General features: G+C 35.9%; 2 protein-coding genes and 1 long non-coding RNA gene across 3 annotated transcripts; 1 reads left to right on the top strand and 2 right to left on the bottom strand.

Moving 5' to 3' along the window:
- Positions 1-7,515: 7,515 nt before the first annotated feature.
- On the bottom strand, positions 7,516-9,502 carry LOC103343040 (UPF0481 protein At3g47200-like). Its single transcript, XM_008246710.2, has 2 exons — positions 9,328-9,502; positions 7,516-9,206 (listed from the first exon to the last, which is right to left on the bottom strand). Exons 1-2 carry the CDS (start codon positions 9,352-9,354, stop codon positions 7,596-7,598), a joined length of 1,638 nt encoding a protein of 545 aa, XP_008244932.2. The 5' UTR covers positions 9,355-9,502; the 3' UTR covers positions 7,516-7,595.
- A 2,796-nt stretch (positions 9,503-12,298) lies between these two features.
- On the top strand, positions 12,299-13,016 carry LOC148921084 (uncharacterized). The gene is made up of 2 exons (XR_016123292.1): positions 12,299-12,563; positions 12,738-13,016. It is a non-coding gene; the product is annotated as an uncharacterized LOC148921084 (long non-coding RNA).
- A 1,009-nt stretch (positions 13,017-14,025) lies between these two features.
- LOC103343039 (UPF0481 protein At3g47200-like) lies at positions 14,026-16,443 on the bottom strand. The gene is made up of 3 exons (XM_089047941.1): positions 16,396-16,443; positions 15,086-15,495; positions 14,026-14,749 (listed from the first exon to the last, which is right to left on the bottom strand). Exons 1-3 carry the CDS (start codon positions 16,441-16,443, stop codon positions 14,026-14,028), a joined length of 1,182 nt encoding a protein of 393 aa, XP_088904067.1.
- Positions 16,444-16,791: the final 348 nt, after the last annotated feature.

The following is a 16,791-nucleotide window of genomic DNA, read 5'->3' as shown; positions in this document are numbered from 1 at the left end:
ACCCCTTAAGGTTTTCAGCTTTTTCACAAAACTCCTTGAGGTTTTAGAAATTACAAGAACACCTGATGAGGTTTTAAATTGTTTTCACAAAACTCATTTTCATTGATTTTTCATCCAAATATCGATGATTTTATACCCAAAAATAAAAAATTCTCCAAATGACAAAGTTGGCCTTTGAGATTAGATTGCAAATACTTCATTGATGTTAATTTTGTCATTTGCACAAGTTTTTTTTTCCTATGAAATCATCAATTTTTAGACAAAACAATCAACGAAAAGGGGTTTTGTGAAAACAAACTGAAATCGAAGGAGGTGTTCGTGGAATTTTTGAGACTTGAGGGGGTTTTGTGAAAACACAAGAAACCTAAGGGGGTGTTAGTGTAAATAACTCTTCAAATTTTTCACTGTCTTTATCATCTAGCGATATTTTGACCAAATGTTGCTGAAGTGTGAGAGAAATTATCTACGTCGATATTTTTTGATATTATCAATACTTACACAATATGTACGTATATGGATATATTCTAAAATATTAGACCTAAAAAAACAATAATATTCTTGATACTTCGTCGATATTATCGATATTTTAATCCTTACTCACCACAAACAAATCGGATTTGACACTTGTCAAATTCCTTAACTTATTTTTTTAATTCCTTAATCCTTAACTTCTTCACCACAAAATAAAATAAAATAAAATAAAAATAAAAGAAGGTACGATTGCGATTACTCTCTATATACATCCAACAAATCCAAAAAAAATTCAATTCGATAAAGAGGGTTATATATACTAGATAGGTAAGTTATGTATGTAGAGAGGAGGTTGCTAGCCAGTAGGAGAGAAAGTTGTTGGAAGGGGTTTTGGGAGGTCATGGGATAAATAGACTAGTTTAATTATATATACTAGCCTCTCTGCACGTGCTTGTGCGCCTATAAGATGCTCTTTTTAAAAAAAAATTTAATTTATTTTAAATTTATTTTAGAATTAGAAAAGATAATGGGTAGTTGTGTTCCATAAAAATAAGATCCATTATCTGATTTTTCTTTTAATTTTAATTTTTTTAATATGAAAAAGTGTGAATTTACCATATTATCCTCATTTAATTAATAATTTCAATTCTTAATGTTTGCGTTAACTAAGAGCATTTTCTGATATTTTGAATGTTTCACCATTCTCTGCCTTTTGCTTTATATATATATATATATATATAAATTATGTTAGTTTAAAATATTGAATTTTTTTAATTAGTTATAATGAGTCGATAATTTAGTTATCTTAACTATTTTTTTCTTTTGCCAAACTCTTTCTTAACCCATCCTGGAGTTCGTATGGCCCCAGTTGGGGATGGGATTACTGGTGGGATCTTTCTATAAAAGGCAATCTTCTGCCCCTTTGGAAGCATATTCGAGGCCGAAGAGGACTTAGGAAATCTGCTGGGATGACGGAAGAACACTTTCAGGTAACTCTTAAAGAGCTGAAGAAAAATAGGGAAGAGATACAGGAGAGGAAGGGGGAAGAAAAGGAGAGAGAGGAGATACTTTTTTTTGTAGTAGTGAAAAGGGATGTAGAATGCCTCTATGGGAAGCCTTACAAACTGTAAGCACCAAAACAGAAGAGAGATTTAAGTATGAATCAGATAAATTATACATTTAAGTAAAGACTAAGTCGCCCTAAAAATTAAATACGTGGAGGCTCTGGCAATGTGAAAGGCAAAGCAAATATGTATATTGCAAGTTGATCTATCTATCTTTGCCTCTTTTTGCATCCGGGTCATAGGCGGCTCTTAGCACATGACACTATTTGCATCCGGGTCATAGGCTCTTAACACATGACATGACACCCTGTGGAGGAGGAATGATTCATATATTTTTATAATTAACCATACGGTGCCGCTTGGCATGATTTAGATAACGAATGCTATGACGAAATGCTATGTTGTATTTCATATGTCAGCATCAGCAACCTTCAAATTCAAAACAACTGCATGCTTAGCTGGAAAAATGATCGATCGACTCGTTGACTTGCATTGTGTATCTCTCCAACAATCGTTGTATTGAGCACCTACCGTTGACTTATTGAACCAAAGAGGGGGAGAGAGGAGAGGAGAGGTTGGCTAGTGGTGAAAAGAGACAGGCTTTCCGCCAGTGTTGGGAGGTGGGTTGGGCGGGCCATTGGTGGTTGTTGAGGTTGAGTGGCTGTTATTATCATCATTATTTGTTTTTAAATATTTTATTTTATTTAGACTTAACGGTGTTTTTTTTAGAGAAAACTTAACGTTGTTAAGTTGAGGTTTGATGTGTCATATTTTAAGTCGTTACATTATTGCAATAATCAAGCTTTAGTAAAATACGGGAAAATGCATGCTATCTAAATATAGAAATTCAGAATCCAATAATTATATATATGACGCATCCTACATGATAAATAAATTGATAATAATAAATGATCGAGAGGGTGGCAAAACGTGTGGCGTCTCTTTGCGCCCTAACAATTTTTAATCTTTTTTGTTTTTTGGGGTCTAAATACAATTTTTATTCAGTATATCAAAGTACATGGGATTGTTGGGCCTACCACATAGATAATATATCTCTAATATGAACGTAAGCACCCAACCCCAAGTCAATTACAATGCATAAGGAAGCTCAAATCTCACCACACCAACGTGTATGCTCTAGTATTGGGTAAAATGTCTGATTATCCCTTTGTCTCGAAAATTTAAAAAAAAATAAAAAATTGCGTCTAATATATAAAAGTAAGGGTAAATTACTTAAATGGTCCTCAAATTTGTACGCGATTTACATTTTGGTCCATAAATTAAATTATTAGTCAAAATGGTACATAAACTCTATTTTAATCGCCATTTGATCCAACCGTTACATTCTATCAATGTTGCTGTTAAATATGAGGGCAAATTCGTCATTTTGTACGTTAAAAATAAAAAAAATACTGAAAAATAAAATAAAAACTCTCTCTCTCTCTCTCTCTCTCATTCCCCATGGCCACCACCCTCAAGCTCCACCCCAAAAACCCATCCCACAACCACTCTCCACCCAAACCCATCCAACAACTACCCTCCACCTGCCCCATGAACCCATAACCCCTGCTCCCCCTTCCCCTTGATTTCCCTTTATTATTGAGAGACAACCACCCACCACCTCCTCCCCACCTCATCACCCACCAACCTCACCTCCCAAAATCACAGCCATTGTCAATTTCTCACCCTCCAATTGCACTCTCCTCTCCTTCCACCTCACCTCCTCATCTCCCAAACTTCCCAAACTCTTTCCCCACACCCACAACTCTATACCCATAGCACCCAATCCCTCCCTCCACCAAAAGTTCCTCCAGAAGCTTTTAGAACCATCATCCTACGTTCCAAAACCTTCTTCTCTTCCAACCCACCTGCCAAGTTCACGCCTTTGGAGCAGCAAGTGGTGGACCTCAATGGAGAGGTCTGTGGGGAATGAGGGAGAGGAAATCGAAGGGAGGGGTTGGGTCCTATTATTTTTTCTCTTTTTCCTTAATTATTTTCAAATTTTGTATTTATTTTAATCTTATTTTATTTGTTAATTATGAAAAGTCGTATTTGTCCCTAAAATTTAGTTACATTTAACAGAAAATGTAACGGTTGAATCAAATGGGAGATTAAAATAGAGTTTATGTACCATTTGGACTAATAATTTAATTTAGGGACCAAAATATAAATCGCGTACAAGTTTGAGGACTACTTGAGTAATTTACCCTAAAAGTAAATATGTGTGTGTGTTATAAGCCCTTCAATGCCTATATATAGCAACTTTGGGTTCTCCCGAGTTGTGTACTCTTCAGAGGCGATGGAGAATCAGACCAAACAAAAAGTGGCGAGGGAGAATCAGACCCAAAAAAAGGAGTCGACGGAGAAAGGATTCAACCAAATACATGATCTTCTGAATAAAAAAAGGCCTCGAGATGAAGGCAAAGAAGGGAGAAAAACAGAGGATCCCCACACACCCCAAAAAACAGAGAAATCCACGGGTACAAACTTAGGTTATAATATCTTTGTATGTTTTATTTTTCTTTTTTCACATTTAATTAGCTAATATACGAACTCCTTAATTAATTAATATGCCAAGAGGTAGGCTGTTTTTTTTCTCTCCTTTTTTTTCCCTTCTTTTGATTAATTTTTGTATGAGGACTGCAGGAGAAAAAGCGAGCAAGCGAAGGAGGGTCATCAAGGATAAAACAGCTTCTGTCGAGGCCAAGTTTGTTATTCATGACCACTTAAAGCAGCTGGCGGAAATAATACAGACCATTCAGGTTGCTTGCCCTAGCATAACTGGTTCAGTCAACGTATTGGACCTCTTTATTTCTTCAAAAAATCACATTGAAGATGGACGTAAAAAGGCTGGTAGAGGAGTGATGCTGTTGAAAGAGGAATGGAGCATACTCAATGAAGCCCAAGAATTATTGAACACCATCGAATCAAAATCCTCCAGCAGAGTGAATTTGGAGACCTGCAGTTCAATTACTTTGTCTACAGAGAAAGTAGAATACAATGATGACTGAAATGCCTCTTTTGGCGCTCACCTTAATAAATCGTCATGTTGTCCGAACTATACTTTCAATAAGAAGTCAGCCAACTGTGCTTTAAAAAAAAAACCATTTCTTGTGCTGCAAGAATAAACAGCTGTAAAGTAAAATAATGAAGTATTTAGTAATCTATATTTGTAAAAGTATTGTGAGTATAAAATAAGGTTTGGTAAACTTTTTTTTAGAAATGTTGTGACCCTGTATAACGATCAAAAGGGTATGATACAAAAAGTGTTACTTATTTTTATTTTTTTTCTCCTCCTTTTCTCTCGACTATTCTTCGTCTCTCTTCTCTGCAACCCCTTCTTTATCAATTAGGACCCCTTTAAATCCAATTTAACAAGATCCCAATTTGGAACTTTAAATCCAAACCCGTAACTGGAGAAGTTAGACCTCTAATCATTGTATGTTGCAACAAATGGGTTCAGCTTTTTGTTGGCTGGGTTCGACGGGGAAGATGGAAGGCCAGAGGGAGGGTGGCTCGGTTGGTGTACGGTGCTGGGTTGAGGCTTCTGAGCAGTGCCAGTGAGCAATTTGGACAGAAGAGGAAGATGACCATATCGAAAGAAAATATTCTAATGGCCAAAGTGATTTTAAAGCTCTGGGTATGGGAGATTCAGAGAGAGCCTCCAAATTGATTTTCCAATGTAGATACAAAACCCACAAAGTAAATAACAACCTGTTGCTATTTAACTTGGTCTTGAAGGACAAGAAGAAGAAGAAGACTCGCAGAGAAAAAACAGAGAGAAAAAAAAAAAAAATAAGAAGAAGAAAGAAGAAAGAGAAAAGATAGATAGAGGAAGAAGATGAGGAAAAGGCAAACAGATAAAAGTGGTGGAGAGAAGAGAATATTATTAGGGGCAATAAGAAAATTAATTAGAGGCAATCTTGGTATTTAAGAACTTTCATTAATGCCTCCGCATGCTTTATTTCACAGCAGCTTTGAGAAGCATCTCGATGGCTGCTTCTGAAAAACACAGTGAGAGACCCTCCGCTTCTCTTCGAAGCAGCTTCTCACATGTTTACCAAACAGCAAAATCATAAAAATAGCTTATTTTTGTACATGGCCCCTGTGTTTTAAATTTGTTCATATTATCACATGTATTTGCAAACGTCTCAAAATATCCCCCAAATTTTTAAAAATGGTCTCACGTTACCTATTCCGTTTCGTGCATTGGGCCCCACTTCGTTTTAATCTTTAATGTCTTCAGGTTTTTCAGTTCTAAGAAAGGGAGGAGAAGAAAATTGCTTTTTTGGGATAAATATTTTTTTGTTGCTCATTTTCTACAACTTTCTCCACACAAAAAAAAAAACTTTTAAATCAATTTAAAATTAACAAAATGTGAAAAATGTGGGACCCACAGGCCACAGTGCCACTTTGGCAACTAACAAAGATATTTGATGGAAACCCTAACAGCAGAATTACATTGTAACAAATTTAAAAGACCGGGGTATGTTATTGTAAAAATTAAGAAGGTAGAGACTAACATGTCTTAAGAGTGTAATCACAGGGTACTAAACTGTAATTAACTCTATAATTAATCCCTTCTGAAAGAAAAACAAGTAGCACATATTTATATGATTTATTCTAAGAATAAAAAAACAAAACAAAAAAGTATATAAATTTTTTTGTGCCAAACATATTTACTGGCCTCAGTGTAGAAATTATATAAATGTATAATTCCTTTTCGTTATGCAATTAACTTCATTTCACTACCACTTGTGTTTCATGAATCGTGACGCATTGACATAGATGTTTTAATTTTAATTTCTTTTAGGTCGGTGTATCAAATAAAACTCACGACGATATTACTGACATAAGGCTACATGACAATATGACTAACATCAGGCTTTCCTTTCACAATGACCCGTTTATTTTTGTTTTAAAGAATGACCAAAAACCTTTAATATATTCATCCGCCTGTTTGACTCGTATGAACGTGCATATATAACAGCTAAAACTTGGCTAGGGTGGAGTTGATTAACTTTCATTTCCTCATACCAGAGATCGGGATTGGGATCTCCCAATTGCTTCCGACACTTGGTGCTCTCTTCGCGATGGGCGCAGAGGTGATGAGGAGGAGACAGGCGGGGATGAGTAGTGCCTCTCCGCGTAACGTGTTCAGATCATCCACCGCTGCCTCTCCTAAAATACAGAGACCGGCCGATTCTCCTGTAAGCGTTCTTCTGTTTGGTCTGGTCTTCGGGCTATTGTTCCTTTGCTCTGTTTCCCTCCTGATGTGGCTCTTCTTTAAGCCCTAAAGTGCATGGCTTCTTTCGTTCCTCATAATCATCGGGTTCAGCCCTCTGGTTGCGCCAGTTTCTTTCTGATTTATGTAATCGAATAACTCAAATTGTGTTGAGGAGCAGTTAGTTTGGATTTCTTCTCTGATGTTCAGTTTTCTTTATCTTTAGGCTTATGAAGCAAGACTTAGTAAGCAAGTTGCGGTTCCTTGGCATGGTTGGTTGTGACTTTTGAATTGTATTCTTTTACAATAGCACATATGGATGTAACTAATTTATATGGATCCAACCTGCCTTTTTGTTTGTATGAGTTTGATATTCCGGGAGGGAAGAAAATGGTCGCAGGCTCACAGAGCTCTAATCTTTTCACAGCACACTTGCTCACAGCTGTATTTTTTTAGTGTAAAACAATTGCTTCCTTAAAAATGACTTCGCGGTTATGTTTTTTACCTTTAAATACTGTTCAATGATTTGGCTCAATTTGGATGGAGAAAACTAATTTTGATATAAATAAAAAAAATATTAAGTGCTTCCTGTTATTTAATATGGCACCACGCAAAAAAAAAAAAAAAAAGTATAATTAGGGGTGGAATCGAGGCAGATGATGACAATTGAATTTTGTATAGAAGATCAATTTCATACCTGCAATTGCACATGGATCAATATTGAAAGCTGTACATACTCATTTATTAAGAGGAAACTTAAATCAAACAAAAGCTTTATTAAACTCTTAGGATGGTCCAACAAAAAATTAAAAAGGCAAGAATTAACTAAAAAAGTATTAGCCGCGAGGCTTAACTGTATAGTATGTCTGTAAGGAAGTGAGAAGGAGAAGGAAAATTCCAGCCATGAGTGATATGACTTTCCATGTAGTAGAGAAATAGGTGGTGCAAAGGATTCTCTTCTGCCTTTTAAATTGCACCCTAAAAAATACTCGAAGTCTGCTCAAACTATACCAGGACATACGGTATTCATTCACTTTGTCGAACAAATCACCAAAGCAGTAGTCGTCCTTCATGGCAACTTGATCTAGAATGCTTTCAAATTGAGCCAAATATTCTTTGTCTCCCATTCGAATATTTTGCTCTATGATATTTCTTGTCCGGAGCAGGTTGATGTCCCGTGAGGAACCGATGAGGCTCTTCAAGAGGAAGGCATATGATGTAACGCTATGCATGCTGCTAAGACTGCATTGCTCATAAGCAATCAGGTTCCTGAGGAGTGAACTCGTTGTCTCGTAAATTCGAACTTGGGGAATTATAACCACCCCAGCCTTGAAACTTATTTCCAACAAATATCCCTGCGTGCTTGACCCAACTTGAAGCTCGATCCCAGACTCCAAAAGATCCGAAGCGCAATACTTGAATCCCCACTTCTCATCGCTCGCTGGATTGCGTTGACGATGACTAGGAAGGCGTGGAGTTTGCTGTTCTCTTTTTGTTTTGCTGACAAGGCATGGAACTATTTTTTGCAGTATACCGGGACGATGTTCGTTCTCTGAAATGGATCCCACAGGGATGGACAAGTGACCGGGTGGGTGAAAGTAGAATTTGTGCAAGAGATCTAGCAAATGCTTAAACCCTGTGCCCTCGGGCTCTTCGTTGATGAACTTCTTTTGGCTCAAAGGCTGGAAGAAGTTAAGAGCAAGGGAAGCGACCAAGTCTGGTGCTTTGCACTTGGTGATGATATGAGGCTTGATTGTATCATACAAAAGTTCGAGAATGAAAAAGGGTATCTGGTTTTCCAGTAATGCCAGATCATGCTGAAGAGCTTCAGTCATCCAAGCACTTCTCAATACTTGATCATAATTGAGATCTTGTTGCTTCATATAATTTAAGTTGCGGTCAAACCGAAGGAAAAGTTCCAATATGAAGCAACCATCAAGTAACATTATTTCTGCAAGCTCATACTCTGTGTAGGTGATCTTTTCAGTGTAGCACTGGCGAATTACTTCATCTAAACCATGAATCGCATTGATGCACTCTTCCAAGCATATCGTAGCGCAATTTCTAGAGTGTTCTTCACTGGCATCTATTGCTTGCTGGTCGAGAAAGGATAGCAAGTAAGACCATTTGTATTGGACCATGGGTGCCAGGTTCTGGTTGTCTTGATGCAATGGTCCGATTGAGACAACGCCAGGGCGGTAGGCATCCTCCTTCACTTGTCGAAGTTTATCTGGAACTCTGTAGATACAATATTCCCCTCTTATTTTTCCCTTTCTTCCGCGGCCATAGTGGCTCAAGTATTCTCTCTGGTGCACATTACCCAGCTTACCAATAAGAGTCTTCTTCCATTCATCTTTCTGTGTCTGTGTATCATCTTCAAGGCTTTCCTCTTGTTTCTGCTTGCTTAAGCTGAACATGCAGGAGATCACAGAGGAGGAGGAGGGAAGCTGATTAAGGGAAACAACAAGAGAAAATGTGTAATTAATTTCGACCGTAAAATATAACCTTTCCTTAATCAATATGTTGATTCAAAAGCAAAGTATTAGAGAGATCGAGATGATCAGTTACCTGAAATCTTCCTTTAGACTTACTCATCTCAGACAATTTCCCTTTGTGTCCGGCGACCACCAATCTGAGCTTCCCTGAAGGTCAATTGAGTTAATATTATTGCCTTTAGTTAATTTAATTTGTAGACCAACTCTGAAGATAAAATAATATAAGAAAAGAAGACGACTTCCATCCGCACGTTAAGCCCTTAATATGTAGCCCCAAAAAATAAAAAAAAGATATGCAATTCATTTTCATTATTATGTATCAACTTCATTTCATTACAATCTGTACATGTTTCGTGTTCCATTAAGTATTAGTCTTTGACTTGAGAGATACTCATGAGCCTAGAGGAAAAGAGGCAAATACTAGATCAACTTGCAATAAACATACATTTGCCTTGCTTTTGACAGCGCCAGAGTCTCCACTTATTAGTAATTTAATTTTTAGGACGACTTATTAGTCTTTGTTTAAAGAACTCCTATTATGACCAAACTTTTTTTTTCCCAACATGTATGGAATTTCCACATATGGAGTCACTCCTCCATTAAGTACTAATTACTCTTAGTCTTTTTTAACATATGGAATTTCCTAAAGATGGTCAGACGAATGTAAGTGACAAAAAGAGGCAAAGGTAGGTAGATCAACTTGCAATATACATTGCCAGAGTCTCCACTTATTTAATTTATAGGGCGACTTAGTCTTTACTTAAATGTATAATTTATCTGATTCATATTTAACTGTCTCTCTCTTCTGTTTTGGTGTCAGGCTTACAGTTTGAAAGGCTTCCCAGAGAGGCCTTTTACATCCCTTTGGAAAAGCTGTGAAAATCAAAATGTTCAAGGAAAGGGAGGGAGGTAGTCCGGCTTCAAAACGTATTTCAACTGTTAGGAAGTTGGTTCACGTGAAAACGCCTTTCAAAACGCCTCCCAGCTGATCAAAATTCAACTGTTGAGTTGTTAAATCTTAGCTGAGCACAAATATAAAATATAGATGTACTGTTCATTACAAAATAGAATAAATAAATTATTTGTTGAGCAAATACACAACAATTGCATGTTTCTTTTTTTTTTTTTTTTTTTTTATCTCCGGAAAGTTGAAGATGTCAATTCGAAGCATTATTGACTTGCACATACATATCTCCTACAATCGTGATTTTGGGCGCACCAAGCATTCTATTACACAACCGTCCTAGCAAGCATTTCACATGGTTTTTATTGGAGGGCCGGGATAATCCCGTCCAACCAATCATATAATTGACTGCGATATATTTTAGTAGCAAATTATTAATTAAGTAGATTTTTATTATTTTTTTACAACAGAAGGTATTCAAAACAACATAATTCATCTTCATCGAAAAAAGAAAAAAACATAATTCATCCACAACAAACTTATGACATAATGAAGTATTGAACTCACCACAAATATGTATTCATGTGCATCTAACATGAGATCTTCTCCAATCAAATGGAGGAGACAACTACCAATATAGTAAATTCAGTGAAAAAAACCACACACACACACACACACACACAAAAATGTCCTTCGCAAATTGGAGACTTTTTTAAGTATTTGGAGTGGGTGAATAATATATATTGAGAAATTCCTCAAATAATCTTATTTGAGCAACACCTTGTGGGGCCCATTAAAAAATCTATTTTAACTATCCGAACGTTTATTTTTCTAGTCTTCATTCATAGATCATCCTTGCAAAAAATAAAAAATAAAAAAATTCGTCCAATCAGAAACTATTAAGACATCTAGTTGTGGCCAACAAAATCAATGAACATAGTACTTAAGAAAACACTAAAATAACAACTATTAAATTGAGTGGTCAAATGGATTCGAATTCAAGTGATTTTTTGCATATATGATCTTTGAATGAATACCTAAAAAAATATAGTTCAAAACATTGGAATACAATGTGGAATGTGCCCCATAAGATGTCCCTCAAGTAAACTTATTTGAGGGAATTTGTATGTGTGTATATATAGGACTTGGTAAAATTAAGTTTACATTCCTCAAGTAAGAATCTTTCTTCAAGCCCAAATACTCTTCCAAGACCTTTTTTTGTTTTTCAAGTCCAAAAAATAAAATTTTGTTGGAATTATGTAAAAATAATAATAATAATCCAGTCCAAAATCAAACCGAATCAAAAAGTGGACTGGAATTGGTTCAAACCAAACCAGCCAGTTTTATAATTTTTTTTAACTACAATTGAACTGAATCAGACCGGTTAAATAATATCAATTTTTGATTTCGATTTGAAGTGGGAACCAGACCGCGCCCACCCCTGTAGAAATGCTTACAATCTAGGCGTATTACAAATACTCTTGAGGGACAAAAAGAAAAATTCAAAGACCAAAGTGGGATAAACAAAAAAGTTCAAGGAAACCACATGCGGGATCTATGATTAATTTAAAATTTTGGATAACCTATGACGAAAAGCTATGACGTATGTCACTTACCTAAGCAGTAGCGGCAACAACTTTCAAATTCATTGCATGCTTAGCTGGAAAAATATTGAAGACTGCTAAATAATTGGAAGCATTATTGACTACTATATATACATGTCCTAGTAAACAACCCCATATGATTTTACCATATGAGCATAATTACTTCTTATTTTCTAAGCTTTGACCGATTCGCAAGAAATATAAATAATATATCTTAATTTATTTGGACCAACCACACGTTTGTTTGTATCTTACTGACATTTGATCCAGCGAAGGAGGAGCCAGGAGGGAAGACAAAGTTGTTTGTATTCCGACGTCAACGAAGGGGTAATAAAAAAGATGGACTCAACTTTTGTTTTCTCCCAATTGGTGTCTGATGTTGCGCACCAACCATATCACGGTCATTCTCTTACAACTTGTTTATATATCAAATAATGTATCATCTGGTGGTGGTTGATATGTTCACTTTAACTATAAATAATAAATAATGATTTTTTATAAAAACAAATTAATCTATGTTCCTACATTCAAAGGAAACGAAGGACCTGCTTCCTCTCTCAAGCTAACTTTCTTCCCACTACTCCGCCTCCATTTACATCTCTCCTCAATCTAGGGTTCTTCTGGAGATGACGGACAAGAGCAAACCGACGAATAACATGCCTATAGATCATGACCATCGCTCCAAGAAACAGAAAGTGAATGCTGATGATTCTTCCTCATGGAACCAATTTGCTAACAATCCAACCCAACACTCTACAACAGAAACTGCTGCTCAGCGCTCTACCATCCTGGAATTCCAGCGTACGGCTGACTTACTCAGAATCTCTATATGCTAACTGTTGTCAAGGCTTCAAATTATATGTTTACTTGTTTTTTTTTTTTTTTTTTTTTTTATAGACATTTTATTAATTTTTCCTTAACTCAAGAATCAAGAACCTCACCTCTTTTTTTGGTTTCATTATTAATTGTTCTTAGAGAATCACCAATATGATTCGCAAGGAGTTATAGTGCATGGACCGTCGTCCAGGGAATCGAGCCTCCGAAGATTGGTTGAGCAAGTTATAAGTAAGCTGCCTGATAACAAGAACATAAAAGAAGATAAGGGAGGTATTTGGTTGGTAGTGCATCTTAGGAGTCGTTATTGATCAGCTATTTGGTTGTTGTGATGTTCGAATTTTTATCTCCACAAGTAAATTAGGGGAACCCCTTTTGTTTTGTTTGCTAAATAAAATTAAATTTGTTTCGAGCTTTCCAGATGACTAAGTATTGTTGCCCTTTAATCAATTTATAGCCTAACTATGAAAATGAAATATAACAATAGAAATGGACTCTTGCTCCATAAATTGAGAAAGCAGAAAGATGGTACAGACTCATTATGTCTTTTATTTGTTTGCAGTAAGATACATAATAGAAATTCATAGAATCAAAGTTCTTGAAGTTTAGGACAAACACCAATGACGGCCCCTTTTTTTATTTTGGAAAAAACTTGGTAGAATGTAGCGATAGATCTCTTCGGTTTTATGGCTAAATTCTTATAAATGAATTGCGCTTGATCGAATCGATCCTCTCTCGCTATATTTTTAGGGGCTTCAAGTAAATACATGACCTCTCTTGCGTTGCGTTATTTCTACATTTTTTTTATACAGGGTATATTTATAGGAGGGGATATAAACAAAAAGACCTTATGTACACAGATAATTGTCAACCAATTGATCACAAATTTTTATTTATTTTCCTTATTTTTATTTATTTTTAAAATTAAATTAAAATATTCGTAAAACATTATTACGATGAACTAAAAACGTTTTTAAAAAAGGGCAGCAACCTAAAAGAATCGAAAGAGTGAGAAATGAAATAAAGGCGTGACTGTGGAAAATAGGATGTGGCAGGAATATGGAAAAAAGCTGGCAACAATAAGTCAAAACCAGCCACCTATATTTGTGGAAGGTCACGAGACCAGCCACCTATATGATGTTTTATAAGCCAAAAAGTCACGAACAAGATTTGATCAACATAAAAGCGTATATCTATAACTATATGAACGAAATTTGCTTAATAAGAGAAGGGTGCATAAAATAATGCAAGCAATTTAGTTTTATTCAGATGATCAAGTCCATACAATTTAGAGATTGCACACATGCGTGCATACATAATACATGGCGAAAGCATAAAGAAAGATGAAAGCAAGAAAACAAGCATCAGCTGCGAGAGGGAAAACGCGGCCAGTAAAGATGTGAAACTCCATGTGGAAGAGAAATAAGTCTTAGCGAGGGTGAATGGCATAGTACGTCTGTATGACAGTGAGACTGAAAAGGACAGCCGCAGCCAAGAATGCCGTGATACTCCATGGACTAGAGAAATATGTGTCATAAAGGGACCTCATATATCTCTGAAGCCGCACCATCCAAAATACTTTGAATTTACGCCAGTGAAACCAGGACCTGCTGTAATCATTCACCTGGTCGCACAAGTCGCCAAAGAAGAAGTCCTTTGGATTAACATGGTCTAAAATACTTTCAAAATGAACAAAGTATTCGCCTCCTGCAAAATTTTCATTTATGATCTCCTTTTTCTTGAGTAGTTTGATATCCGCTTTTGAACGGATGAGACTCTTCATTAGGATGACATACGATGTGATGTGATGTGAACTCTTGAGATGACATTGCTCAAAAGCAATCAGGTTCCGGAACAGTGAATCTGTAGTGTCATCAATGAACACCGGTGGAATTTTGATTGTTCCATTTTCGAATATTATGCACAACAAATTGTCCTTGGCAAACCCTTTTTCAAACTTGATTCCAGCGTCATAAAGGTCTGAAGCGCAATACTTGAATTTACTTTTTTTCTTACTTGCCTTTGCTGGGAGGAAGAACTTGCCCAAAAGTTTAAGCAAGTGGTTGCAGTTTGCAGTCTCCGTATCTTCTTTTCTTGCATGTTGGTTGCTTGCCTCGGCAGGACACAATTCAACTATATGGGTATGGTACCATCTTGGGAGGAAGAAGTTGTGCAAAAGATGAAGCAAATGCTTGCAGTTCTGCAGTGTTAGTATCTTCTTTTATTGCCTTTTGGTTCATGGGTTGAAAAAAGTTAAGAGCAAGGCTAGTGACCGAATTTGGTGGTTTATATTCCACGGTGTGAGGGGTGTGAGGGATGTGAGGGATGTGAGGCTTGATAATATCATACAATGTTTCGAGAATGAAGAAAGGGATCTGGTTTTCAAGTAATGCCAGATCATGCTTAAGTGCTGGATCATCCAAGCAGTATTGAATATTGGATCATTAGATTGGTGTTTCAACGGAATATTTGAGCAGTATCGGTCGTACCTGAGGAAAAGCTCCAACATGAAGCATCCGTCAACCAACATTATTTCTGCGAGATCTTCCTCCACCATTTTTTTGAGATCTTCAGCATAACTCTCACACACTTTTTTGTTTAAACCATAAATGGCATTGGTGCACGTTTTCAAGCATTCTTTAGTATTTTCATAGTCGTCCGTTTGTTGCAGAATGAAGAGCATGTAACGCCATTTATGCTCTTTCATAGCTATGAGGTTAGGGTTGTCCCGATGGAGAGGTCCAATGGAGACAACGCGAGGGTTGTAGGCATCCTCCTTAACTTTTCGAAGTTCACTTGGAACTCTATAGATGCTCAAGTCTTCTGAACCTTTTTGCACATCGCGGAGCTTGTGTGCAATCATCGTCCACTTATCATTCATGGGTATCTCTTCATATCCCTGTTTCGAATGAGAAGAGGAAAAGAAAAGGTAAAATCTAGAAACATCCTAAAAGCAATAATGCATAGATAATTAGATTGTATTATTTTCATTATAGAGTTAGATTCTCAGTAAAAAGAAGGTAAAATCAGATTCTCAGATAAGAATTATTTTCATTAAAGTTGGGTTTCTCAGTAAAAAGAAGGTAAAATCAGATTCTCAGATAAGAATTATTTTCATTAAAGTTGGGTTTTATATTGAATTTTGATTCTTCAACCCCTTTAAATTTCGGGTGCACTAGTATATGTGTAGGTACGTACATATTAATATTCTACCTATGTATAAATTTTTAAAATAAATTAAGGAGACTACAATCAAAATGCAACGGGGTTTATTGGAAGAAGAAAAAAACTATTTAATCTACCCCTAAACATATACACGTCCGCATGTATATGTGTATATGATCATTTTTAATTGTAATAAACATATGTGCATTCAGCCAACGGGGTCTAATTAAGTGAAAAAGGGCCTTCACTTGCAGACTAATGATAATTGTTCGAACACCCTAAGGCACATTGGTAGTATTTGTGTAAGAAACCTCATTCCCTTTGTAGTTTAGACTATTGTTTGTGTTTTTAAAAAAACATATGTGCATGCATATACACATCTATTTCATCACAATAATAAAAATTTATTAATTTAAGATTGAAATATAATAAAATAAGCAATCATTGAAATATAATAATGAGGATCATAAAAGTGTGAAATATAATAAAATAAGAATTAGAAATAACAAATAGTTGTTTTAATTTTTTGTAATCTCTCTTTCAGCTGTCGTCTTTCATCAACAAAATAGAAAATAATCTCCCATCTCTCCTATTTTCCTTTTCTTCTATTTTTTTTTTTTCCCACATTACGTACCTGAATGTGTTCTTCCTCCATCTCAGCAGATTTCTCTAAGTCGTCCATGACTACCAATATGCTTCCCAAGGGACAGAAGATTGCCTTTTATAGGGCAACTATGAAGATAAGGTACAATAAAGAAAGACTCTACCTCCCATCCCCATATAAAATCAATTTATTTATTTATTTATTTAAGCTTTAGTAAAATGTTGTTATAGAACCTTCCAAAAAGAAGACTTCAACAATTTATGCCTTCCATCTAATACAAATTTGTTTGTATTCGTGGTATACCAATACACAATCAATAATATTGGGAACCACGCTATGTGGTTTGTGATTCAATACATATACAATATCTTTAAAATCAAAATACAAAAGGAAGCTCCAAGTGAGTCGAGTTAGAATTTGTTAATA

Source organism: Prunus mume, linkage group LG1 (genome assembly GCF_029339155.1).
Source record: "Prunus mume cultivar Tortuosa linkage group LG1, ASM2933915v1, whole genome shotgun sequence".
Lineage (NCBI taxonomy): Eukaryota > Viridiplantae > Streptophyta > Magnoliopsida > Rosales > Rosaceae > Prunus > Prunus mume.
Note: the sequence above shows the minus strand (reverse complement) of the source record. Positions and strands in the feature narration are given on the sequence as shown.